The sequence below is a fragment of the Drosophila tropicalis genome, unplaced genomic scaffold (genome assembly GCF_018151085.1).
Source record: "Drosophila tropicalis isolate 14030-0801.00 unplaced genomic scaffold, ASM1815108v1 contig_878, whole genome shotgun sequence".
Classification (NCBI taxonomy): Eukaryota; Metazoa; Arthropoda; class Insecta; order Diptera; family Drosophilidae; genus Drosophila; species Drosophila tropicalis.
Genome location: NW_027173374.1, coordinates 12,007,130 through 12,032,563, shown reverse-complemented (window position 1 = coordinate 12,032,563; position 25,434 = coordinate 12,007,130). Strand labels below are relative to the sequence as shown.

Genomic DNA, 25,434 nt, shown 5'->3' with positions numbered 1-25,434 from the left:
ATTATCGGTAAGTCACAAATTGATTCTATCAAACAAAATGAATGTTACTTGTTCTTTAGTTTTGAAATACTTTTTTAAACTTTTGTTTTACTCTTAAGAGTTCTAAATTGTTTGATAATATTTGGTTTAGACATTTAAAACCTTTCTTTATTAAAATGTTGGAGTTTTGAAACAATTTCTATGACCACTTCAAGTAACTTTTAAATATTTTAAACGCTTTTTCGTTTCTCTATCGGAAATGGCCAAAGCAAAAGGTCTCAAATTTTAACTGAACCTTTTTGAATGAATTTCAGAGTTCTTGCATTTAATTCTTAAGTTCTTAGTTTTCAAATGTAGAGACTCTATCCTTGTTTATAATCCCCCTTTAATAATTTGCCACATCCAGATTGCTACGCACATGCTCTAGAAAGTATTAAATATACCAAAAGAACTTTTTGTAATTTACACAACGACACCAAAAACCAACAAACGAAAGAAAAAAACATAAGTAACTAAATACATAACAGAATGGAAATGCTGCTAAGTAGAGTAGATAGTATATAGATAAAAGGAAACTAAAATAGGCGAACGAAAAAAGGGGGAAAACTATTTTGCACTCTTTGTCCGCATTTTCTGCACTCATAACTCCTTCTTTTTGGCCAATGGAAAGAAAATTTTTATGTGCAGTTAAAAAACCCAATAATGTGTTCACCAATCGTTATGGGAAATTGGGATTTAGATTTTCTTTTCAATTGTTTTTCCCGCATTTGTTTTGGAGCTTTCGTGTTCAATTAAAATAAAATTAATTAATGCACAATTCAAGGCTTACGGTAGTGAGCGGAATCTAGAAGCATAAAGAACACAAATTAAAAGACCAAAACGTATAAAAAGAACCTACAAATACAAGTCAGGGACGGAAAGGAAATGAAGGACGATATACGCACTGTAAGGCGATATATATATACATATATAAGATATAGATAGACGAGAAACCAAGTTACAATTTGCTTTCATTAAAATTGGAATTTCCAATTTATAGAGTTTGCTGCTCTCTTTCACTTTTTGTTTTCTTCTTCTTCTTCATTTTACTACCTTTTCCGACTGTCCTTAATTTTTATGGCGAAATACGAGCCAACGAAAAAAAAGGTCTTTCTCGAGTGTACGGAATTTTCTTTGAGATAGGTGGGAGATGTGGGTAGAGAGGAAAAGATGGGAATAGGGATGAAGACAGGAGAAATGGAAATGGAGTTGAAGCATACTAAATATGTATGTATGTATGCGTGAATGTACATATATACATATATTGCTGTTGCTCTTGTCCAGCATGTCAGCTTTTTCTTGGGGAACAGATGGCAACCAGAGATTCTCTCCACGTGCAAGTCGTTTTTGTTTTTAATGTTTCAAGGATTGTCGGTTATGAGGAAATCGTTTTTGCATTGTCAGTATTTCGGGGAGGATATGGACCCCAGTGAGGCGGGAAAGGAACAGGAGGAATCAGTGCAATTCCCTTGAGTTGTCAGTTTTATGGTCAACTCTTTGAAAAATAGAAGAAATAAAAAAAAAAAAAAAACTTACCTGGTGCCAGATGAGGTTCTCCGATGTGCACTTTCAAACTGACATCCTTCTCATAGCTGCTCTGCTCTAGAATTGGTATGGTTATGGTCTGCCTGTAATGAAACACAAGACACAAAAGTCAAGATGGATCCAACTAACAAACAACCCATATCCAGGCAAATCGGTCAAAATTCAACCTTGAACAAACATTTTGATTAATCCTGCCTCCTCAAGAATTGGTTTACTTGAAACGACTTGCCAATCTTGACACTCTTCAAGTTTATTGGCCAACACATAAACACGTATACGACCAATAGGCCTCTCAAAATATGCGCATTATTCATCCAAGCATCACTCGGGCAATAATTGCGCAGAAGCAGCCATAAAACTGCCAAGCAAAAGTACTCTCCTCTTGAGCCAAATGAGCCAAATAGATGTAGAAACCTTAATACCACAATAAAGGGAAATAAAACATAGCTGGCAATTTGATGCCTTCTTTTTAGGTCTTTAATCAAAAAGAGAGAGTCTTAAGCTAATCAGTTAACTAGTTAAATCCTAGTGTCAGGGTCATATTTTGAACTGAAACTGCACTTCAATACCTATAATCTATTCCTTTTCAGATAAGATACATATATGTATACATACGCCCATGGCTAAGAGTTTTGAAATAATAAATTTATAAGTAGATTTGATAATGATAAGTAGTTAATTAGTAGTAATTTTACGTGATGGTATTTCTTAGCTTTGTACTTGTGTTTTGTTTGTTGGTTGATGGTTGGTCGGTTGGTCGGTTGAAGAGAGTTTTCAAGTGTTGATTACCCGGTGGCATTTAGCAACTTTTTCCACTTTTGCCTTCAAGGTTAAAGCTCCTCACTGCTTTTGGCCGCCTTTCACCTTTCCGAACGCTGTGGTCAGTGGTTTTTCTTGTTGCTACTGCAGTTGGCAGCTGCTTTTTCATTTCAATGTCTTTGGCTTTCCCCAACCCTCGTCTTCCTCTCCATATCTTGGCAATGATTTTTAATAAAAACTAAACAAAAAAAACCATACTAGGAAAAAGTTTCGTGCGTGGGTTAGTATAGAATTTATATAGCTGGCTAAGACAGGGGCGCAAGGGGTGCGAGGGTTTTAATAAGGGATTACATTGAAACTATAAAATTCAAAAGAATTGTGTGAGAAAGTGAGATTTCTCGAAAATTTATGAATAAATACGAGTAACATTTAATGAATTCCTTTTAAATCTAGGATTTCAAATCTAAACTAGAAAGTAGAAACGATATGATTAAAGAAATCAATGCAGAACATACTTTAAGTCTTTAGTAGGGGAAAATATTTCATATTTGGTCTACCCCTCTTTAGTTTAGTTCAGGCCAATGGTGGCTCATATAGTTTGGCCTTTTTTTATGACTCAAACGTTGAAAAATGTGGTGAACATTTTGCCCCACTCAAATGCGGATGTATATGTTTTTATTTTGTAGCTGATTACACACATTGACCAGAGGCCACGATGACGTTCATCGTCCATGTTGTATATGGCGATGGAGATGTTCATGACCTACCCTCCTCCCTTGACCCGCAAGCTGGGTACAGGTTTCACGTGTTTGAGGTGTTTTTTGGGGATTTTTATATGGCCCGAGACCCGGAATGGCACAATAAATCTATAAAATCTATAAAATCTATAAAATGTGTTGTTTGCCATCGTAAATAAAAGCACGAGTTGGACGACTAGAGGAATTAAAGGCGTATTAGATTTTAAGCGATTTGCCATTTATGGGTCTAATCTTATCGCTCCATCGATACAAAAAGCGACGTGCTCTAGAGATATTGGCTGGCCAGAAGCTGGCCATGTTGCTAGCCCTGCTAACCAGTCATGAGCAAGATGTTCCGTTGGTCAAACGCATACGTCGCGATCGTTGGATTATCGCTGCTAGTCAGCGTCTCCTTGGCCGCACCAGAATGTACGCGCAGCGAGGAATACTGTCAGGATCGGGCCATGCACCCGGAATTACCCCTAGTCCCGACTGCCACCAAGTCGAGGGCGATCGAGGGTGAGAATACCAATGAATACTGGCGAGAGAAGGCAACACAGCACATCAAGGAGAAACTTTCTGCTGAGCTGAACAAGAATAAGGCCAAGAACATAATTTTCTTCCTGGGTGATGGAATGGGTGTGACAACGACATCGGCGGCTCGTAATTTACTGGGCGGCGAGGAGAAGGAGCTCTCCTTTGAACGTTTCCCTTACACTGGCCTGGCGAAAACCTATGCCGTCAATAGGATTGTACCCGATTCTGCCTGCACGGCCACGGCCTATTTGTGTGGTGTCAAGGCTCAGGAGGGTACCATTGGTGTCATTGGGGGCCTTGCGCGTTCAAACTGCACGGATGACGAGGCCACGCATGTTCCGTCGATTGCCAAATGGGCAATTGATGCAGGCAAATGGTCCGGTGTAGTGACCACCACTCGAGTGACTCACGCCTCTCCGGCTGGCGTCTATGCTCACACTTCGGAGCGGGACTGGGAGAATGACCAAGATGTGAGGAACCGTTGTGGCGAGAGCGACCAGAATGTCCATGATATTGGCTATCAGCTGGCCAATGGTGAAGTGGGCAGTCAATTGAAAGTCATTTTGGGAGGAGGAAAGCGGAATTTCGTTGACTCTGGTATCGAAAGCTGGGGTGCACGTGTAGATGGGCGCGATCTCATCGAGGAATTTAAAGTGGCCAACGAGCGTAATGTCTATGTGGATACTGTGGATCAATTGGTTGCAGTGGATGTCACCCAGACGGATCGTCTGTTTGGTCTATTCAACACCGATCATATGAAGTATCGCATGGAGAACGAAGAAGATACCACCGAGCCGAGCCTAGAGCAAATGACACGTAAGGCCATCGAGCACTTGAGCCAGAACGAAAACGGTTACTTCCTCTTTATCGAGGGCGGCCGCATCGATCAGGCTCATCACGAGAATTGGGCACGCATGGCCCTCAATGAGACCACAGAATTCTCTAGCGCCATTCAAGCAGCTCGTGATCTAACCAACGAGGACGATACTCTCATAGTGGTCTCTGCTGATCATTCTCATGTGTTTACCTACGGTGGATATGGAGTAAGTGAATTCAAATTTATCGCCATCCCACGAATTTTAATCAATTCTTTTGTACGTAGAAACGCGGTCAAGATGTTCTCGCTGCAGCACCTAATAAGGCAGCCGATGGCAAACCCTACATGGTCTTGAATTACGCAAATGGCCCTGGCTACAGTCTGAACTTCAATTCAGATGAGAAAGAACGCAATGATCCTACAACTGTGTTGACTGGCTCAAAACACGATAGGTATCCATCGGGTGTGCCCATGGGAAATGATTCCCATGGCGGCGATGATGTACCAGTTTTTGCTTTGGGCCCTTGGGCTCACTTGTTTACCGGCATTTATGAGCAGAATACCATTCCCCATATAATGGCGTATGCCGCTTGCTTGGGCGAAGGTCACACCATGTGCAGCGTAGAATCGAAGCAAAAGAAATAGGCGTGGGAGGAGGTGGAGAAGGTGGTGGCATGTGGCCATGTAGCCATGTAGCATGCCTGGCGTTCATAACAATTAAGTTTGAAGCTCATTAAATCCAGCAACTGCCATTTGCATTCGCATGCACTTGAGTTTATTATACGATCCTGAGCTGCTCCTGCTACATCGTCATCATCCAGCCTTACCGCCGTCCTCAAGGCACCCCCCCGCACTCTTCTGTCAAGTTCTTAAATGCAAATTGTAAATTGAATTAAAGCGAATTTCCACAATTTTCAAAAGTAAGTTATTACTCTCTCTCACTCTTAGTCTCAGTCTCCCTCCCATCTCTGCCCCTTCACTCACACTCTTCATATCCGTTCATATCCTCCTTTTTGGTGTAAAAAGTTTTCGTCCTTCTCAAGTTTTGCCTTCATCGTTTCAATTTGAAAACTCATCAACCTAATGTGCACCTGGTTGGATTGCGTGTGCTGGCCAAAATGTGTTGGTTTTTGGGTACTAGAGCAAGTATTTGGGTTAAGGTTGTGTAAACTGGCTAAAAGCGGCAGTTAGCTACGAATTTTAGCAATTAAAACCATTAGAGCTGATGATGACGCATCATCAAGGAAATATGCATTATCGAATGGTTTAAAATTGGTTTGGTAATTGGCTGGAAAAAGGATTTGTCCCACCCTTTCTCTGTGTGTGTATTTGTCAATTTTGCTAGTTTCTATTTCCGAGTCGATTGAAAGACAAATTATATCCGCCAAGCAAAGACACATTCACAGGCTATAGAAAAAAAGTCAAGACCTTATTCCCCTTGCCAACCACTTAACCAGCAAATAACCCACAACCCTTTGGACGGTCTTGGACCCCCATTGACATTGCCATTGCCATTGACATTCAATGCTAATTTTCTTATTGTGCCTCTGCCACTTCCGCCGTTTGATTTCAATGGCGACTGCGACATTGCAGTGCCTATTATTAACTAATACTCTTGCAGACGGCCCTCTTCTCTCTCTCTCTCTCTCTCTCTTTGTGTGTGTGTGTTTAGCAATGTTTAACGCTTCTATTGATTTTGCAAAACTATCAAGTGAACCACGACCCACGACACTTGACGGCTCATACAAAAGGCGGACCACACAGACACTTGGAAGTTTTTAAATGCCAATTCGATTCTTTTTTTTAATATGACGCTTGTATTATTAAATTAATTATAGTTAGCTGAGCACACTTATCAAACAAATTCTATATTATTTTGCGAAAAATTCCAACATCTGTTTGACCTATCTTGAAGTCCCTAACATTTGCCGAGGCTTATATTAGAAAAAGGGACACAATGAAGGACGAGCTAAGCTAAACTGGAAGGATTTCTCCAAATGTGCCAAGTGCATGGACAAAATCATAAATTGAGAACTGACCAAGAGTTGAAAATGTAAGTGAAGGGCTAAACAATTTCTAATTGGCTTGCTAAACTCTCAAACAGATGATAATTACATAGAAAGCCTCATCTTATCGCACGTGTGTGTGTGTGTGTGTGTGGCGGGGAGTTTGATACGGGTCTGCTGGTCCATTCGCTTAGAGCTGGCAAAGGTCAGACTACTAATCCACCTGACAGCAATCTGTTGGGCAGTCCCTGCACTAAGCACTTCAATTACTGAAACCAGCAGCATGCAAACCTAAAAACTCATACACACACAATCACTGGAATCGGGAGGCACAAGAAGTACGGACACACGGACACGGTTACGGGTATCCGCAGACAGTGAGTGGGTTCAAGCATTCGCTTGGAAATAAAATTAAAGAAAAATACAGCAATTTGCATAGCAATGAGCAATGCCCTGGGTTGGTCCCTACTAACTGCGAAGCAGATCCAAATTGTGGATGGGTGTGGGGCATAGGGATTTGTGGTTTGTGGATTGGGCATTGGGAGACAGGCGGCACTCGGCGCTAAGCACCTGGCGGAGTAGCTAAAGGTAAACTTTTTGCCTTTTGTTAGCTTACGCTCACGCAAAAAAATGAGAAAGAAAAGGTATCTATATACATATATATCATAAGAAGAGGCATATTAGTTTTGAATAAAAGTTTGCTACACACAAAGCAGAAGCCATTTGAGCTACTGATCATCAAATTATGCGATGAGCCATGCAAATATAAGTAAATCGGATTAGACTATTTGTACATTGGGCATGATGATATCTATTGTTGAATTCTCTTCAATAACTGTGGCTCAAAGCTATTTGCCCTGACGCTCTGGTCATATATTGGGGGACTCTAACGAAAGCCTTTTAGAGTATTTCAATTTAAAATTCAAATTGCCCATGAATGGCCGTCATCCAGGTACATATGGACGTACAGTTTATTTTGCAATAACGAAACATTTAAATCCTTTAACCGAGTGGGTGAAAAGTTGTGCAGTACGTCCGCACCAAGGGCAATCTTTGGCAGCAACTGTATTTCAATCAAATTTCCGCGTGTCATACATAATTCATTGGGCCTTCTCACCGGATGGAATAATGTACACAGATTCAGTTATATGTATATACACATATGATATGTTTGTATACCTGCTGTGAATGGGTATCGAACTGAAGTTGGTTAACTCTGTTTCATTCAAAATTAATCAAATTGAGGACCTCCTGGATTCTTCAAGCTTTAAGTTTATATAGTATTTGTTTTAATCGTTGCTGTCTACTCCTTGTTAATGCTTGACCTAGTCAGTAAATATGATTTGCACTTCAGTTGGTTGGTTGTCCGAGGTAGACATTCACACACACACACACACACACTCTCACAGATATGAACCCATTTATAGCCTTTGAAAGTGCAAAGTTCAGGAGCGTAAATTTATTAAATTGAAAATGAAATTGTGTTTATTTTTAAAAGCCAATCATCGACAGTCTTTGGTTAGTCTGTCATTCTGTTGGCTGGTCTATAGTTTGGCCCGTTCGTCTGTCCGTCCGTCTGCCTGTCTGTCAAATATTGACTCAACGAATGCGCAAGTCATTTAAAATTTATAGAAAATATCTCTGAACCGACTATTGAACCGTATTCGGATTCTTGTCAAGTCCTTGCCAACGGCTCCTGGGCGATACCCATTGGCCATTTTGCCATATCAGTTCGACTGCTGAAGGTTGTTTTTTAATGACTGACGTTCAAAATTGACCCATGATTGGGTTAGTCTATTAAATTGTCAATTAACTGTCAATTTTTTTTTCATTTTGTGTAATATTTGTTGAACATTTGCCATTTCGTGAAAACTCTGATATCAATACCTGTCACTCCAGAGACAGATAGGTAAGTGAACTCCCCAAGCCCCTCCTCCTCCTCCTTCTCCTCCCCAACCGCCTACGTTGACTTTCATAACCGTGCAGTTGTGCTCAACAAATAGTAATTTGCCGATGCAAACAAGTAGATAGCAGCAATTGAATGCATGTCGAACAAGATACAGATAAATACCTTTGTGTTTTTCTTGCTGTGCGGGTCCCACACAACAAATTACAGGTAACTCGGCTACCTGTTGAGGCACGAAATTAACAAATATGTACAAACTATTATCATGCCATGGGAAACCATTGAAACGACAAATAGCGAAAAAGAAAAAAAAAACAAAGTAAATATTAAATTAGAGACAGCCTGCAAAGGTGTCGTGTAACATTTGAGAATAATTGTCCCGCTGGACTTCTTTGGTAATCCCTCACGTTTTACCTGAGCTCTGTTTACCTTGTAGGACAAGGATTTAATTGCAACAAAGTGTGACATTTTTTATGGAGTACTTGAATTGATTTGTTAAGCGTTTTAGAAAGTTTCATATGAGTATTTAATAGGACAAACAAAGTCACAATTAATCATTACTTCGAACAGAACAACCTCAAATGACTTGGGCGTAACTGATAAATACATTCTTTAGTCATCAAGGGGAAGACAGTCTGCTACTCCTCCCTAGTTTCACAGAAACTACTGTGTGTTTAAGGAAACTATAAATCAAGTATTAAATATGCATGAAAATGAATCAGTAACAACACAGTTTTACTTCTCGTCTCAGTAAATTTGCTGAGAATCAAACATATCCTGATCTAATAGTGGTTCTCGAGTTCTGTCACACAATTTGCTGCCTTTAAAGAGGCATTCTAAATGAAAAATGTCTAAATTTGTCCCATTTTCAAATGTTATTATCTACTTAAAAGTCCAAGCAATTCTCAATTTTTAGTTAGAAATGTCTGAAGCTCTAGCTTCTTGACTAGAATACACATTTAAAGGCTACTTGTGACCATAGTTTAAGTATTTTAAGTTATCTTGAAATTTTTGCCTCTTCAAAACAAGACGTGAGATGTTGTTGTTAGAATTTTAAATGGCCATTTAATTGGCAGTTGCCTCCATTGCTCTAAGAGTGCTTCCCCCTAACGCATACACTAAAAACGCGCAACAAAACGTGTATGCATCTACTCGTATGTGTACGTGTCTGTGTCTGTGTGTGTGTGTGTATGAATGTATGTTTTTCCAAGTTCTTGTCCAGACCCCGAGCCATAAAAACCTTGTACATCACACAACACATGTGTGTGTGTGTGTGTGTGTGTGCTGTATATGTTTTTGTTTAGACAATTTAATGTTAGTTTTGCGCGCACAAAGCCAAGGGAAATAAACTAAAAACGAACCAAATAGGAATCAGCCGGGTCGTATGAGTAATATTTCATTCATTAAATAGCAATAAACACGCTTATGCCGTGAATGAGAAGGAGAAGAAGACTACTAAATGAAAATATTTGTTGGAAATTATATGCATGAACACAAGCATATATACATAAGTAATATATTAACACTGGGTTGTTGTAGTTTTTTTTCTATTGTTTTGTATTGTTGTTCCAGCCAACAGCCGCTAGCCATAATTACCTACTTATTGAGTTGTAATGGCAAAAGTTGAATTAATTGCAAGTAAACTTAATGAACTTCTCCTCATTCTCATCATCATCGTTCTTATCGTTCTCATTTCTGGTGTTACATTATTCCAGTACTTGTACTTTTCACATTTCACTTTGCTGCTCCATTGCAGCCCAAGTCAAAGCCATTACTCTGGTCGTCTCTCTTGCCGTCTTGTGGCTTAAGACTTGGCAAAAAGTTTTCCATTTTCATTCAAAAAAAGGGCGTAGAGAAGCAATACATAAATTAAAAGGGCAGACTGGGGTCTTTTGTTTTCACAATTGATTCGCCACACGATTGTGGTGGCAACTTTTGTGTTATATTCCTTAACTTTTATTTTGATAATGCAAATCGTGTGGAAATGCCTTTAGAAAGTGGAGAAAGCAAAATGGGCTGAAAGAAACTTATTATATAAATTTCACATGATGGCAGGCATTCGGTTTCCTTGTGCACAGGACAGGTTGTTAATTAGATCCTTTCGAGTTGAATTTAATGGAAAACTGTTTAGTTTTAATTTCTCTTAATTGATACTCAAGCTCGCAAAGAGTAAGTAGTTTGTTAGGCAACACCTGTCTAGGCATAATGAGCTTGAATAACATTTAGTATAGGTGATTATCGACTTTGGAAAAAAACCTTTGTAGATTATTATTCGCAGTGAACTGACAACTGAGTGACAAAGTAATCATTTAACTATTTATTCATAGAATCTATTTTTCAAATATTTTTCTAAAAATAACTCGTATTTTGAGTATTCATTTGAATATACTTGCATATATGTACATTCAAGCATAAAATGGGACAAATGCTAATGATAATGATGATATTAGACCTAGAATAGAAGAGACACAGTTGATTTCTATCTATTGTTTTACCTACTGAACCGATTGAGTCTAAGATTATGTGGCCATATGGAAGGTAGAAATGAAATTCTTGTTGTAGGTTTTAGGGTAGCCTGCAAATCTTTCAAGTTTAAATTTAGACTGTAATATTTAAATATTTTTCTGTACTGTAATCTGTGCATGTGACACTGAAGGGAGGTGAAAGAAGAGGTTGGGGTAGATGGTAGGTTCCATAAAGGTTGGAGGCAGGTGAAATGTTTGGTGTGGATTTCTTCTTACATATCCAAGTCACACTTTGTTGGCATTTTAATGAAGATACGAAGATCAAAGCAGCTGTTGTTGTTAGTTCAGCATAACCCTCACAATTAACTGCGACATGTGTGTGTTTGTGTGTGTGTGTGTGAATGTGACCTTTGACATTGGCTGTCAGCTTGGTGCTTTTCATCATTTGTAGCCAAGCTCCTGTGAATGTCTGTGGCTGGCAGTTTCTCTCTCAGTTTATTGAGTTGTAGCTTGGCTGCATAAATCAGGCTAACAGAGGCAGACAAACCGCACAAAGCACTGCAAACTCGGCATGATTAATGGCTTTCTCCTCACTTACAATCCCCCGCATCTCAGCACTTTGCCCAATTGGCTTTCTCTTTTCCTCGCTTGCTTCTAAATATATATAGATTTCATTCTGCTGGTCTTTTAAAATTATTACAGCGCTAAATATATGCGGGCTAAAAATTTATTTATAGCAAAATTACTTCTCTCCCGTTTTGCCTAGGGTAAATTTAATTAGCCAAAGCAAATCACTTTTTTATTACTTTGGCCCAGCAACAAGTTCAATTTTTTGTTTAAAGAGACTTAAATTGTATTTCCATTGAACCCAAAAAGAAATACTTTACGACGAGGAAAAAGAAAAACTCATTACCATAGATAACCTTTTGGGAGGAAAAAAAACCTTTTTCCTCTGGGTTTCAAGCCTAAACCCCTTTTTTCTTTTGGCAAACCAAAAGCAACAGATGTCAGGCTTTCGCATCTGACAGAGACTGCCGTCTATGTTGCTGGCTGATGATGTTCTCTTCTTGCTGTCTTGTTGTAATAATAATAATAATAACAACAACAACATTAAGAGTGGGATAACATCAACAAGAGTGACTAAGAAAAAGGCTGCTCAGCTCTACGGATGGTTCACAGCAAGAAAAATAACAGCGGAGTCAGAGGCAACAATCATGCTAACGACATCCAAGATAAACACAAGAACTCGAACCAGGGAGTCTCCCCAGCATTAACTTCCACCCATATACTGAAACCAATCGACATTGGCAAGGTTGTTGCCGTCCGCCTGGTAATTTATATGCCGTACAAAAAACCAAAACCAAAAAGGAGGAAAAAGAAGAAACCAAAGACAAGCCAAGAGCACGGAGACCCACCAAGCCCAAAGCAAATTGAATCGCAAATAAGAAAGTTTTTTGCCCCTATGAATGGGGGTAAACCGAACAGCAGATGCTCTAAACGAAATGAATATGAAACTTACTATCGATAAAGTTTTCTGTTGTTGGCCATAATTCAAGGGGAAACGTATATACAACACGAACATGGATAGATCCGATTCAATATCATTCTTGTGTGTCGTCCTTAAAATATTTTTATAAGGATTTCAACGCATTTTTATTCTGCCGGACAGGTTGGCATTGCGATGACAACTAAGCATGGATTGCCTGAGTGCCTTTAAATGGGCTTAGACAACTAAGCATTGTGGTTCACATTTTGCCGGAGAGAAGGAAAGAATGGAAGGAAACAGTCGGACTAGCTTCGTTTACTTTTGTCAGTCAGTTAAGAGCAGTTGGTCCACAGTCCCACACTTTCCCCACACTTGCCGCACACTTTGCTGTTCCTATGCTTCATTCTTCATTTCCCCGGCGACCGCAGGAAATGTTTCATATACTGCATACATGGAGAAAAAAGAACAGAAAAGGAAACTCATGACGATGATGATTTCTTGTAAGTTCTCTGGGCATCTCTTTCTAACTTATATACAGTTTCTCTTTTCGATAGATACCTCTGTCTCTTTTTGCATAAATTTCAATTTTAGATTATGTGGGTTTAATAAAATATTTGCTTTTAGGCCTTATATTATCACAAAGTCATCCACATATATTACATATTTAATGCCTTGACTTTTGATTTTGATATTTGATGTGCACACACACACACACACGCACACTTACGTACAGTTGGTGATTCCCATGGTTCTCTAAACAGAGCAGTTTCCCACAAAATGGGGGCTAATTAACAAATCCCAACAGACTCAGCCGAGTTGCGTTTCCAGGCTTATCTTTAATGGTGCGCAGGAAAGTAGGCAATGAATTTTTACCTTTTACCCTCACCCAGTTGTTTGTAGCATGTGGCAAGTGTCGGTAGTTTAAAGCCTTATAACTCAATCTTTGTGCCAGAACCACCTCCCCCGCCCTCACCTACCGCCACTTTTCCCACTTTTCTCTTCAACAGATTATACAAATTTATGCAACAGTGTTGGCACTTTGTAGCCCTGGCTGCCGTCTGCTTCTGGGTTTCCGGACATTTGCTTGCTTGTATTTTTTCTCTTTCTCTGTTTTCTGTTTTTTTTTTGTTTTCTCTCGCTTGCCACAAAATTTTATGGCACTACTCACTACTGTTTTTTATGATGGGCTTCTGGGTTGTTGCGCATTTCTATCCACCGCCCTACAATGTTGGGGCATGGCAACGCAGATTTGGATTTTCATTAAAGCGCATAGCTCAGAAAAACCTGAAACATCCAGAATTGTGTTTCAAGCGAAAATACTGTGGGTAGACTATGCCAAATGCAAAGCTCTGTATGTAGACAGACCTTCTGGCAATGGAAAAAACGAAAAGCAAAAAAAAAAGGAATGAAAATTTATTGCAGCCACAACAACCTACACAAGACGCATCAACTTCAAAGTGGATTTGCCAGCAATTTAATTTGTAGCTACTTTTTCACTTTTCACTTGTTATTTGTTTTTCTGACTTCCAACAAAATTTTCTGCTGAATAAAAGTTATTTGATTTAATTTCACTTTAAGAATCCCTTACACTACTCTCTCGCTACTCTCTCTCTAGACATATTTCGATGTCTTTAATGGTCGTTTAATAAACCATCAAAAGGAGTTTAATAACACAACGAAAGGACGAGACTGTTATCGTTAAACTATGGTAAACTTTAAGAGCATTTTCCATTGAATTTGAATTGAAGGCAAATCGGACAAGTCAAACGGACCCCAGAGATCAGATCTGAAGTTGGCGTTCGGCCAACCTCCAACTTTGCGGCCAGAGGCAGAGGGAAAACTGGCAACATTAAGACAAACATTATTACCAAAAGCACCGCCAGGCATTCAACTTGAGTGCCTGTAAATGCTGCTATAAGCAAAAGCAACAAAGAATTGCGGAGACGGCGAAATGAGAATACAAAATAAATATATATATAAATTTTTTTGTCAATGGCAACAATGAAACACTTTAAACTCCACTGCTATAGGTGCAGCAACTACGGGGGAGAAGCACAGGAAGTGGGAAAAGAGACATTAAAAACTATTTCAACTGTCATGGCAAATGGGCAAAACAGTTTAGCTCTGACTCTAGCTAAAGCTTTACGACCATTTTGGGGGGATTTTTTTTTGTTCATTCGTTTGCCTCTCCACATTCCAACAAAACGCTGGCACTTAATTTTATTTAAGTTTTCCCCCGTCGAAAGTTGACAGAATGGCACGCTGGGTTTCCCTCTAATTGTCTGCTCTGGCTTTTCCTTATTACGAAATAATGCAAAAACCTCAAAAATTTTCTGCCGGCAAAACGGAAGGGCAAAATATGTCAGCTACGTGTTGGCAACAATTTTTTACTTTCCACTCACGATAGAAACATTACATTAAGTGGAAACTTAAGCATGGGCAAATTAAGGGAGACTGACAAACAATGGACCAGAATCTCAACAAGGACCAAATATTGAGTTGAGAATGGTTTACTCAGAAGAGATTTATATTTAAGTCTATATAAGGAAACATAAAAAGCAAATGAAAACAGGTTGTCTGACAAATTTATGGTTCAAACATTTCGTTTCTTATGACCTTTAAAACTATTAAGCTAAAAGTCCTTTAATATGATTATTTAAGACACTTTTGCCACTAATGCAGAGAACTTGAAAGAGATTTCAACTGAAACTGAACTTAATTACTATGTCTCTGTCTTTGTGACATATTGTCGACTGGTCGTTGCTGTCCTTTTCTTTTCTGTGGCCATGTTGCGTGTTGTTGGCCACTTTGGACATCGCAATGAAGACCACACAAAACATATGCAAAACATGTTAACTACATTTTGGGCTGCCGACTTTCGTATAAATGAATAAATTTTGCAAAATTAATTACAATTTGCTATGGGGGTGCCGCAGCCAACACAGGAAGCCGACAGCAACCAGGCATCCATGACACTGTGATGTTCATATGCTCATACATATGTGGAGGAGAGGGCAAAAATAATTTTCCAGGCTCTGTGGCGGAAGCCATAGCAATCGAAATGGCTATGCCGATGACAATGCCATTGTCGACTCCCACCCACACAACACTACTGATGGCTACGGGGACGACCTCCTGTGATACAGACAAAAGCTATACATACATAAACCTTGGTGCCGGCGGCTTCTGGCTCTGGCTGGGGCAACTCCTGACACTAGGTCACCATCGACGCCATGTGATGCGGCAATTAAAAGCCCCGAAATTATTTCAACTTTAATCGATTCGTGGGCTTCTGGGCTTCTCTCACGCACAGCCGAATGCCAATTCCCAGGGCGGAAATTGCGTGCTGCCAAAAGACACCGACGGGAATTGGCATTCCGTGGCACATTTTGTGAATCAACTGAGCCAGGAACTCAATCAGTCGAAATTAGGTTTTTCTTCCCATGGTTAATAACAAGTCAAATGAAATCAGTGGCACATGCAATTACATTTACAACAATAGGAAGTAAGTGTGTGTGTGTGTGTGGAAACTACTTACTGTGTATCATTATTCTCGAACACCAACTCTCCGCGCGCCATCTCATAATCTCGGCCTGCCATGGCGGTGTCATCCTCAGTCCAATAGGGCACAATGACCGTGCCTCGAGCGCCAGAGTAGCGCATTACATTTATTTCGTAGAGGCCGACGGATTCGCTAATCTCAAAATTGGATTCGGTGAAAGCGAAAATACCAGCATGATCGTCATCCAGAATCATAATCGTCGCTATCTGTGGCACTGTGAGAAACACATTCTCTGTTGGATTGAAGAGCCGTATATAGAAACATTCATCCTCCTCAAATATATCGTCGTCGATGACCTCAATTTTGAATCGCTGCTCATCGACGCCAGGCGGAAAGTTAAGCACACCCCGCTTGCCCACATAATCAGTGCCAGCTGAGGCTGTGCCGTCTTGGGTTTCGAACTCCACGGTCGAGTAGTTGGAGATGTCACCACGGCGCACTACACGCACCTCGAACTCACCACAATTCTCCATGACTGTGTAATGGCCTGGCTCGAAATAGATTCGCGTTGGCTGATCATCATAGTCATCGTCTGTTGGATGCAACTGAGCCTTCACTTCAGTGAGATCGCTGTGCGCACGCTCCTGGATTTTGCGCATCAGATTGCCACTACCCACCATTTTGCGTGTGGCCTGGATGCGGTAGAAGGCGCGCGACTTATTGCCGCGCGAGATCATTTGCTCCTGGGTCATCATCTCCAACTGCTCGAGATCCGCTTCAGGATACTTCTGCCTGAGTTCCGACAAGACTGTAATATACTCCCGCCGCGCCTCATCAAATGCCTCGGCATCGGCTGACCGCGTTCCCTGGAAGGTGACAATGGTTCTCGCCTTCTCGGCATCCATTTCAACCTGATCGTGCTCGCCGGCAACGACAGTGCCGCGTTTATTGACACGATAGTTTTTATCCATATATTTGTAGACGAGTAGTCTTCGTTCGGCTATATAGGCCCATATCACGGTGACTGGGAAGAAGAGTAATGTGACTATTGCTTCCCATACCTCGATGATGCCTGGCGATATAACCGATAGAATGAGCCACAGCCAGACATAGGCGAAAATTGAGAAAACAGCGGTGACTATAAATACCCGGAGATGCCGAATGCGTCGCACTTCACCCGCCGGTATCCAGATCATGCAAACGGCAATGATCATAAACAGATTATAGGCAGCTGATCCAACAATGGTGCCCGGTCCCAAGTCGCCACTCTCAAAGTCCTTTGCATAGATCTCAATCACAGAGAGCAGAATTTCTGGGGCACTCGATCCCAGGGCCATTAGAGTCAAATTGGCCACCGTCTCATTCCAGATGCGTACATGCATCGTTTGCTTTTCTCCGTTCTGTCCTCTGACCACAACGGTCCGCTCTATCGATGTGATAGCCTCAATGGAGGCCATAAAACGATCAGCAATAATGGATACGCCCACGAAGAGGTAAATGAGAAATAAAAAGTAGACAAAGCCGCGTATCAATCGGTCACCGATTGATATATTCCTCTGCGGCATCCATAAGGGCAATACAAGGCCTTCGGAACACGTGCGCACCTCTTCCATATCAGCACCGGGATCATCCGATTTGACATCTTCATCGTCGGCCTCAGGTTCTGCTTGCTCCTCACCTGCTTGGAGCAGGTGGCGACGACTGTGACTGTTCCGGCTCTGGCTTATATTGGTCACGTTGAGCCGCGAATAGGATTGTGAATAGTCTCTCGACACATCTTTGGTCTGGGCCAGAGACTGGGCCGTTGTGTAGATAAAAACCAAAAATAATGCGCAGGCAGCGATCGATTTAATCGGCTTTTGTAACAACTGCATGACGACTGCTGTTGCTGCTGTGCTGGCTGCTCCTGTTGGAAGTACTTCAGATGGGTGAAACTTTTGGAAGCTTTGTTGCGTTCGTTTTGGCTGTTTGTGCTAAAAAACTAAATTTTGAAGAAAAAAAACACACCCGGCAGAGAAGAACGTGAGCTGGCTTAAAATTTGCTGGCACTGGCTAATGATGAACACGTGGCAGCATTCTCGCTGTTGTGAGACCAGTTAACACTTTTGATGCTGTTGGACACCACCACGACGACACCTGCAAGTACACAGAGATAATGAGAATGATGAGTGGAAGGCCCAGATACAGAATACTTAAGGGGGAAAAGAAGGATCAGCAGTTGCTAGGGACGCCATGGGAGAAGGGCAAAAAGTATAACATTTGACGGCTGCTCTCTGACTTATGAATGTGTTTCTACTATCTATTCTAGTGGCATTACATCACGAATGTCGCAAATGACAAGAAAATAAAGAAATTCTCAGACGGCAATGCCATTGCGAAGGTTGCACCCGCAAATAGTTGTTGCTGGTGTAAGCCAGGGCAGCGAATGATGACAAAGACGATGGCCAAGGAGACAGGTGGTGGTGGATAAGAAGGATGGTCGGTGGGAGGGAGGGAGGGTGGAAGGAGGAAGAAGCAGCACAAGCAGTTTTTCAGCTGTTTTGTGTATTTACACAAAAACGAAATGAAATGCGTAAATAGACAGCATAAAACATAAACAAAATGCAGCAATAAAAATAGAAAAACTTAAAACAGATATATGTATGTATATATAGAGAAACAGAAGAGAAACAGAAACTTGCAGTTTCAGAGGAAAACAACAAAAACTTTTTCGTCATTGTGTGTGTGTGTGTGTATGAAAAACTAAACAAGAAAGTTAATTTAATTGCAAATGCAAAAACAAAAAAGTCACAACTGTAAAAACGAACGAAATCGATAAAATTAAATGCATATACATGCACACAGAATGCATAAAGGGGAATTGTCAATAACAGGAATTGAGCATAATGAATGGGAATGGCGCAAAAACCAGACCAAGACTTGGGGACAGAGGAATGGATAAGAGAAACGAAGACCAGAAACAGACCACACAGAGGCAAAATCGCCAATTACATTTGTTCACAAAAGGAGGAAAGACTACCATACTCAAATGGTATGAACATACATGGGCATATCCAAAAGATGGGATTGGGGACTCCCAATATGACGACCAGAATCAAGCACGCTGCTTAAACGTTTCTTAAAACCTCATTTGGTATTGAAGACTCTGGGAACTAAGAACTATTATTAAAATAATAATAACCAGCCCCCAATGTCCTTACTATTTCTGACTCTTAGTATACAAAATACCATCAAAAACCTATTAATATTAATACTTTGTATTTAAATTGAAATCAAGAGCAGATCTTTTTTTAGATATTTTCATAGAACTTTAAAGTCCCTATAATAAAATACCATACTATATATCTATATATCTTCCTAAGGAAAGAAGACTTAAACATAATTGAAGGAAGCCTCAAAGTTTAAATGGACTATAGAATAAACATCAAAGCATATCTAGCACTTTGACTGGCTTTTGAAACTGGATTCATATATTTCGAAATGACAAAGTTTTCTTTCTCAGACACAATAGTTACACTTGGAACTTGAACTAGAAAAGCCAATATACCCTTTCATTTATGAAATAGCGCCATCCAGATAATCATCAACGCTTGCATTAATTTAGCAATTACAACAAGAGCTGACAGCAACGAAAAGGTAAAAGCAGACAGCAGATATCTGTGTATGGTAAAACAGAATAGGCGAAAGCAGGAGGGCCGACAAACGAGGCAGACAGACAGACAGTTAGGGAAACACTGTTCCTTCATTCTCATTCCTTCATCCCCAAAGAATCTCCCATATCGTGCATACATCTACATATATTAAGCTGACCCCCAGACAGTGGCGGAACAAGGTGGGGGGAGGAGAACTCGATAGATACCAATTTTGAAGACAACTAAAGTTTTGTGGAAAATGGTGAAAAGAGGGGAGAATTTGTCTATAGAATGTCCACCACACCACCCCCTCCTGTTGAGCTGCCACTGGCCTCCGGAGCAAGCCAGCTCTTCTCATTCCCATAGAAAATTGCATTTTGGCCCATTATTGGAAAATTTTGTTATTGCACGTTGAAGCTAAGAGAGATTGCAAATTAATTAAAAAGCTTTGGATCGAAACTTTATCTCGATAACACTACGGACATACAATATACACATGTGTGTACATACATACATACGTGTGGAATTATCTGTAGGTAGTTGTTAAGTTTAAGTATAATTTGCTTTCGATTACATTTCCCGACAACTGAAAGGTGTCTTGTCAGAAAATTGTGATCTCACGGCGTACGTTGTTGAGTGATTTAAGGGGTTCTAAAATTCTGGCATCAGCTTTAATAATACATTCACACATTTTTGAAAATATTTATGTACGTAGAAATGTATTATTAAAATTTAGAAACAGAACCAGACAGAGTAGAAACAACAACACAAAACAACGGAACGAAATGCGAACGAACACGCTCAAAAGTAGCGCGCGCGGCGTTTGGCAAAGGACTGACTGACTGAAAAGTGGAATGGGTGGAATTGGGTACAAACTGTCTATGCATGCATACATACATACATATGTGAGCATGGGAGCATATATGCATGTATGTGTGTATGTGGGTGTATTGGGGTACAATTCGGTTTGTTTACGTTCTCTTTTCAACGTTACGTGGCGCCATTTACGTAGTGTTTCTTTTTCTTTTACTTAGTTTGAATTTACACAAAATATTATTTCGTTCGAGTGGCAAGTTCAAGTACAAAGCCAAATAACTTAGTAGCAGTCGTGTCTATTTGTAGTTAATTGAGTTATATCTATTGCCAAATTAGCTGTTAAGTAATTACAGATGTGTATATATTATACATATTATATACATATTCACGAAAAACTCACAGATTTGATTTTTTTACTTTTTATGTTCTCTATTTTCTACTTGTGGTTTTTATATGATTTCGCATACAGTGTTTGGCAGCCAAACGCACACGACTAATCTACTGCACGGTCACCCCCGCCATTGGTCCCCAGTCCTGAACAGTCTGACCGAGTCCCCCAAAGCTCATAATTATTTTTTGTGTGCTCTACACTATTTTGGTTCATCTGCTCAGTGGGCAGTTGACAACATTTGGCCATTATAGGAATGAAAATGTGTGAAACGTTACCTAAAAATTGAATTATTTTCGAAATATATCATATCTACCTTCAGGTGTTATGGGATATTAAGGGATTCTAATTAGTTTGGCAAAGTTTGAGTAACTACAAAGAAAAGTACTTTAAATTTTAATATCTTTTACAAATGTAGTAGATGACTCGAAACTAATTCTATTGTAGGGTGTTTTAAACTATAAATATTATCTCATGATTATAAATGTAGACTGTATACTCATGTATGTATCTACCTTGCTATTTTAACCATTCAATCGTTTTGTTTGCTTTGCCTACTCATTTATCCAAGCTCTCACTTTCTCTCTCTGTCCCTGTCTTCCTTGCATTCCCTCTTTTTCTATGGCACTGCATTCTCTTTGACTCACTATCTCTCTTTCTCTCTCTCTCTCTGTCTATTTGAACGAATTCTGCATTGCACATTTGACATTTGTTTATTTATCATCTTCTCTCCTGTTCTATACTATAGTTTAGCTGAATTTAAATGAACTTCTGGCCATAATATTTGGCATTTGGGGGTAGCCTGTCGAAATGAAATTTCTTCTCTAAGCATCATCCATCCATAGATATAACGATTTCACACTGAAGATTATGGCCACTTATACGTACATACTTATGTGGGCTTTTAGTGTGTGTGTGTGTGTGTGTGTGTGTGTGTGTGTGTGTGAGTACACACAATTTATTCTATCTCTACTAACAACATGTGATATGTATCCGTGTGTGTCCAATTCACCAAGCCCCCACTACCTTGGCCTGCCTCGCCATGCCCTGCCTAAATATATTTATAGCCATCTTTCACCATCATCAATGTGGCACATGAGAAGGAACCCATGTTGCATGCATGTATGTATGTATGTGTAGCATACTCACTTGGGTTAAATACGAATTGATTTTAGCTTTGACTGGGATTTGTGGCACACTTTCAATATTCCAACGAACGCACTTTGGGGAACAGCCACTTTTGAGTTCAGCTTTAACATCAACTTGTTCGGGGGATATGTCGTTCATATGTATAATTCATAGATATATATCCTTTAGTTTTCCTGCCCGATTCTCTGAGTGCAACTAACCCGCACATGTGTCCCTACGTCTATTGACGACAGACAGAGAGAGCGAAGGAGAGAGATATAAATTGCACCCTTTTACCTTGACTGTTTCGACTGGTTGGCTTGCTTGAGGGGGAGGGATGCGGGTGCTTCCTGCGCTTCTACCAGTTAGCATGTAATTTCGCGGCACACTTTAGACGTCCTTTTACGTCTCTTATTCAAAATATTCTGCCCCATTTTCTATTTTATTCACCTCTGTGAAGTATAAATCAGTGAACGAGTGTGGCTCGTCACCAAAAACCGTATCGCCAATTTCAATTTCAATGCGACACTTACTGATATCACCTTTCTATAGTATGACGCAAACAAAACGCGATCTGATAGGGCCATTTGATAACTGTTGTCCAAACTAACACCAACTAGAAATTGAGGTATGTGTACCTTGTGATAAGTATTTCACTGACTATTATGATTGTAAGAGACTATGTTTAGTATGTGCTTTTCAATCTTGATGGGTTTCAGTTATGTGATCCAGTTAAAAGTAATTTTATTTTTATTATTTTACTTCTAGACCTTATCTACCCTGTTAATTTAATGATGAAATATATTGACAGTACTTAACGTTATCTGTGCTTGCCAAACACAAAGTTTTTAGTTTCAATTATTTATATAATTGATTAAGAATCAAAGCTGGCAGAACAAAAGATACCCCACACTATGGGCCTAAGTGGTTTAAAATCAACCACTTATTGTTAGCTACCTGCTGGTAGTAGTTTGGCCTAAAAAGTAAATAAATTAAATATTTAGCATACGCCACGTTAACCGCAGTCAACGTTGCCATGACAAGAGATGGCACACAGGCACACTCACACACAGGCGAAACCAAACACTGAAAGTGGGCTCAGTTGTCTGTTTGTCCCAGATGTGCATATGTAGGAAAAGTGTTTCGCTTTTGTCGAAACCATATCCATAGCTAAAGACAATCTTTACCCTAGGTCAGCCAGAGTACAGGAGAAACTCGTTTTAATAAATGGCTTGTGTTTTGTCAACTTTAAGCGTTTGTTATTAGTTCTGGTTATCGTTTGACTGCTTAATATCAGTAATTATAAATATATTTTGTTAATAGTATTTAAATAACAGCTCCATTTATTTATCAATGAGTCGCATTTAATATCGACTAATGGTAAGCAATCATAGGAAACAACTGATAAAGAACATAATCGAAGCTATTTATCGCTTTGCTTGGATTGGATCAGATAGGTCCCCGGGCCCCCAGCTCTTGGGCCCCATTAATCAAAGTCCAACACTTAATAAACAACTAATTCTAAAATCTCATGTACTGAATTTCCACTGTAGTTACGCTAATATTTCCTTTTTCGTTTTGTGCACGGGTATTTTGTGTGGGTGTGTGTGTGTGTGTGTGTTTTGGGAAAGGTTTGGAGTTTGATTTGAGCTCCATGGTAAGCTTGCAAAGCATAGATATCAGATTCGTTATGCTAACAAGAAAATGCCTGACAGTTGTCCATGAATTTGATGGGATAGGATGGTATGGGGAAGGTATGGGATGGTAGAGAATGGTATGGTTGTACGGTGGAGGACTACAGCAACAACATGAGGCATAACAACAACAATAACGGCAAATGACATGTTTAATATGTATCGTATCGCGCATGGCGATGATGGCTGATGGTTGATGGTGTTGTTGTTGGTGTTGGTGGAAACAGTTGGCGATGTCAGCATATTTCTCTTCTTGTTTATTGGCGACATTTGGTTTTGCCGTTGCTCTGACATTTGGAGCAAGAACAACGGCATGTTTGATGACGGTCGTTACGGAGGAGTTGTCGATTTGAAATGCTTTCTTGTCACAAACTTCTGTGTGCGTATATGTACCTACATTTATACACAGACATTTTTAAGGTGTGTGTGGGCTTAGATGTGTATCATTTTACGTTTGACAGTTGAGCGACCACACACCAACACACACACTCAGTCCTTTGCCCGTATAACGGTAACTACCTCACATTTTCACGCCTTGTCTGTAAACTGTTTATTATTTAACAATATTCTCTGTTCTCTGTGTGTGTGTGTGTGTGTTTGTGAGAATTCTTATTTATTTATAACTGTAGTTCACACGTTCTTACATTGCTTTAACCATAAGCTTGCCAAATCGCTTGTGTGTGTGTGTTTGGAGGGAGTGTGCAAGAAGTGTAGGGCCATTCGTGACGCATGGCCACGCAATGGACGCAACAAGGCGTAAACTATTTCTTATCTCTGTGTCTCTTTACTCATTCGCACCCTTTTATCTTGATTTGTCATGTCCTTAGGCGGTGCGGAACCCGGAAACACGTCTTTAACTTTATCAACACGCCAGCCTAAAAGTAGGCAGCACATTTCATCTTCAACTCATGCGTAAATTGTGGGTTATGTTAGATGTTAGAGGCCAGCTAATGGCTATCTATCTCTCCAGGGCGTATCATCAATTAGACAAAAGACCAAAGTAAAAAAAACCATACCCATGCCGATGCCGATGCCTCTGGCTATGTTTCATTGCGCATTGACAATATCGAATTGATGCAATCGCCATCGCTAAATCTTGTGTAGAAAACAAAATTCGCACATGAATGCGCATCACAAAATGCCATAAACGAAATACTGGCATTGACATTGATTTGATTTCCAAGTTGCCAACAATCCAAATGTCAACACGCCGCCCGCCTGGCATGACCATGAACGACGAGAATATCTTTTTATGGGGTACACTAAGCTTGTTTGAGTCATTCCATGAATTCATTGCGACTAAGACGAATTAATACATGCGGGATACCCTAAAGTTGAACTCCCTTTCCCCTCAAACGACAAAAAAGGAAGAACTTTGACATTCGAAAGAGACTAGTGAAGGTAGATACATGTAAAACAGGCTACAAAATGTTTGTACGATTAAATTTTTATAACTTTTATTCGGGCTGTCAGGTCAACAATAATTAAGTCATCGATGAGGAGACTCTTCCTCATTATTACTTTTTAAACCTTTCGAAGATTCTTCAAGAAAAAACAAATCAAGAACCAGACATAGATTTTAGTTCATTTGACATTTTACCAGGTGACAAATAGTCGAGCTTTGGATGAGGACATATTTTCACTTACCGGCTATGATTTATTGGCAGAAACGGGAACGACAAGAAGGCAACAGTCACGTTGCACGCTGCTGGGCACATAAATATGTATGCTTGTATTTAGGGTATCTATGGTATGGGCTATGGTTCGTTTTTGTTGTTGTTGTTGTCAACATGAAACGCGCAGCAAGTTGGTATTGATTTTCTTGGCCCAAGAGCTCTTTGGGCCAACAGCTTGTTGGGGGCCGAATTCTAACGTGCCAAAGTTGGTTAGATTGCGTACCGTTAGTTAAAGTTGTTGTTCGCCTTGGACATATCAAATAGAAGTAGAACTATTTGTTAGCCAAACTATGTGCCCAACTGTGGCTGCGGTTGCTCCATT

General features: G+C 40.0%; 2 protein-coding genes across 15 annotated transcripts in view; one reads left to right on the top strand and one right to left on the bottom strand.

Moving 5' to 3' along the window:
• Calx (sodium/calcium exchanger 3) overlaps positions 1-25,434 on the bottom strand; it is a 36,404-nt gene that overhangs the window by 5,863 nt on the left and 5,107 nt on the right. For 3 of the 14 annotated variants that reach the window (XM_068299009.1, XM_068299019.1, XM_068299021.1), the window contains exons 1-4: positions 19,929-20,231; positions 15,815-17,914; positions 1,555-1,646; positions 809-823 (exon numbers count right to left, since the gene is read on the bottom strand). In XM_068299009.1, coding sequence (XP_068155110.1) covers positions 809-823; positions 1,555-1,646; positions 15,815-17,652 — 1,945 coding nt within the window. In that variant the 5' untranslated portion in view covers positions 17,653-17,914; positions 19,929-20,231. Of the gene's footprint in view, positions 1-797; positions 824-1,554; positions 1,647-15,814; positions 17,915-19,325; positions 19,343-19,920; positions 20,232-20,626; positions 20,736-21,763; positions 21,984-22,039; positions 22,178-25,434 lie in introns of those variants that run through there. The other 11 variants (XM_068299018.1, XM_068299020.1, XM_068299023.1 and 8 more) reach the window with 9 other exon arrangements.
• Alp5 (Alkaline phosphatase 5) lies at positions 3,409-5,337 on the top strand. The gene is made up of 2 exons (XM_068299720.1): positions 3,409-4,639; positions 4,699-5,337. The coding sequence occupies exons 1-2, from the start codon at positions 3,410-3,412 to the stop codon at positions 5,056-5,058; spliced, it is 1,590 nt and encodes a 529-aa protein (XP_068155821.1). The 5' UTR covers position 3,409; the 3' UTR covers positions 5,059-5,337.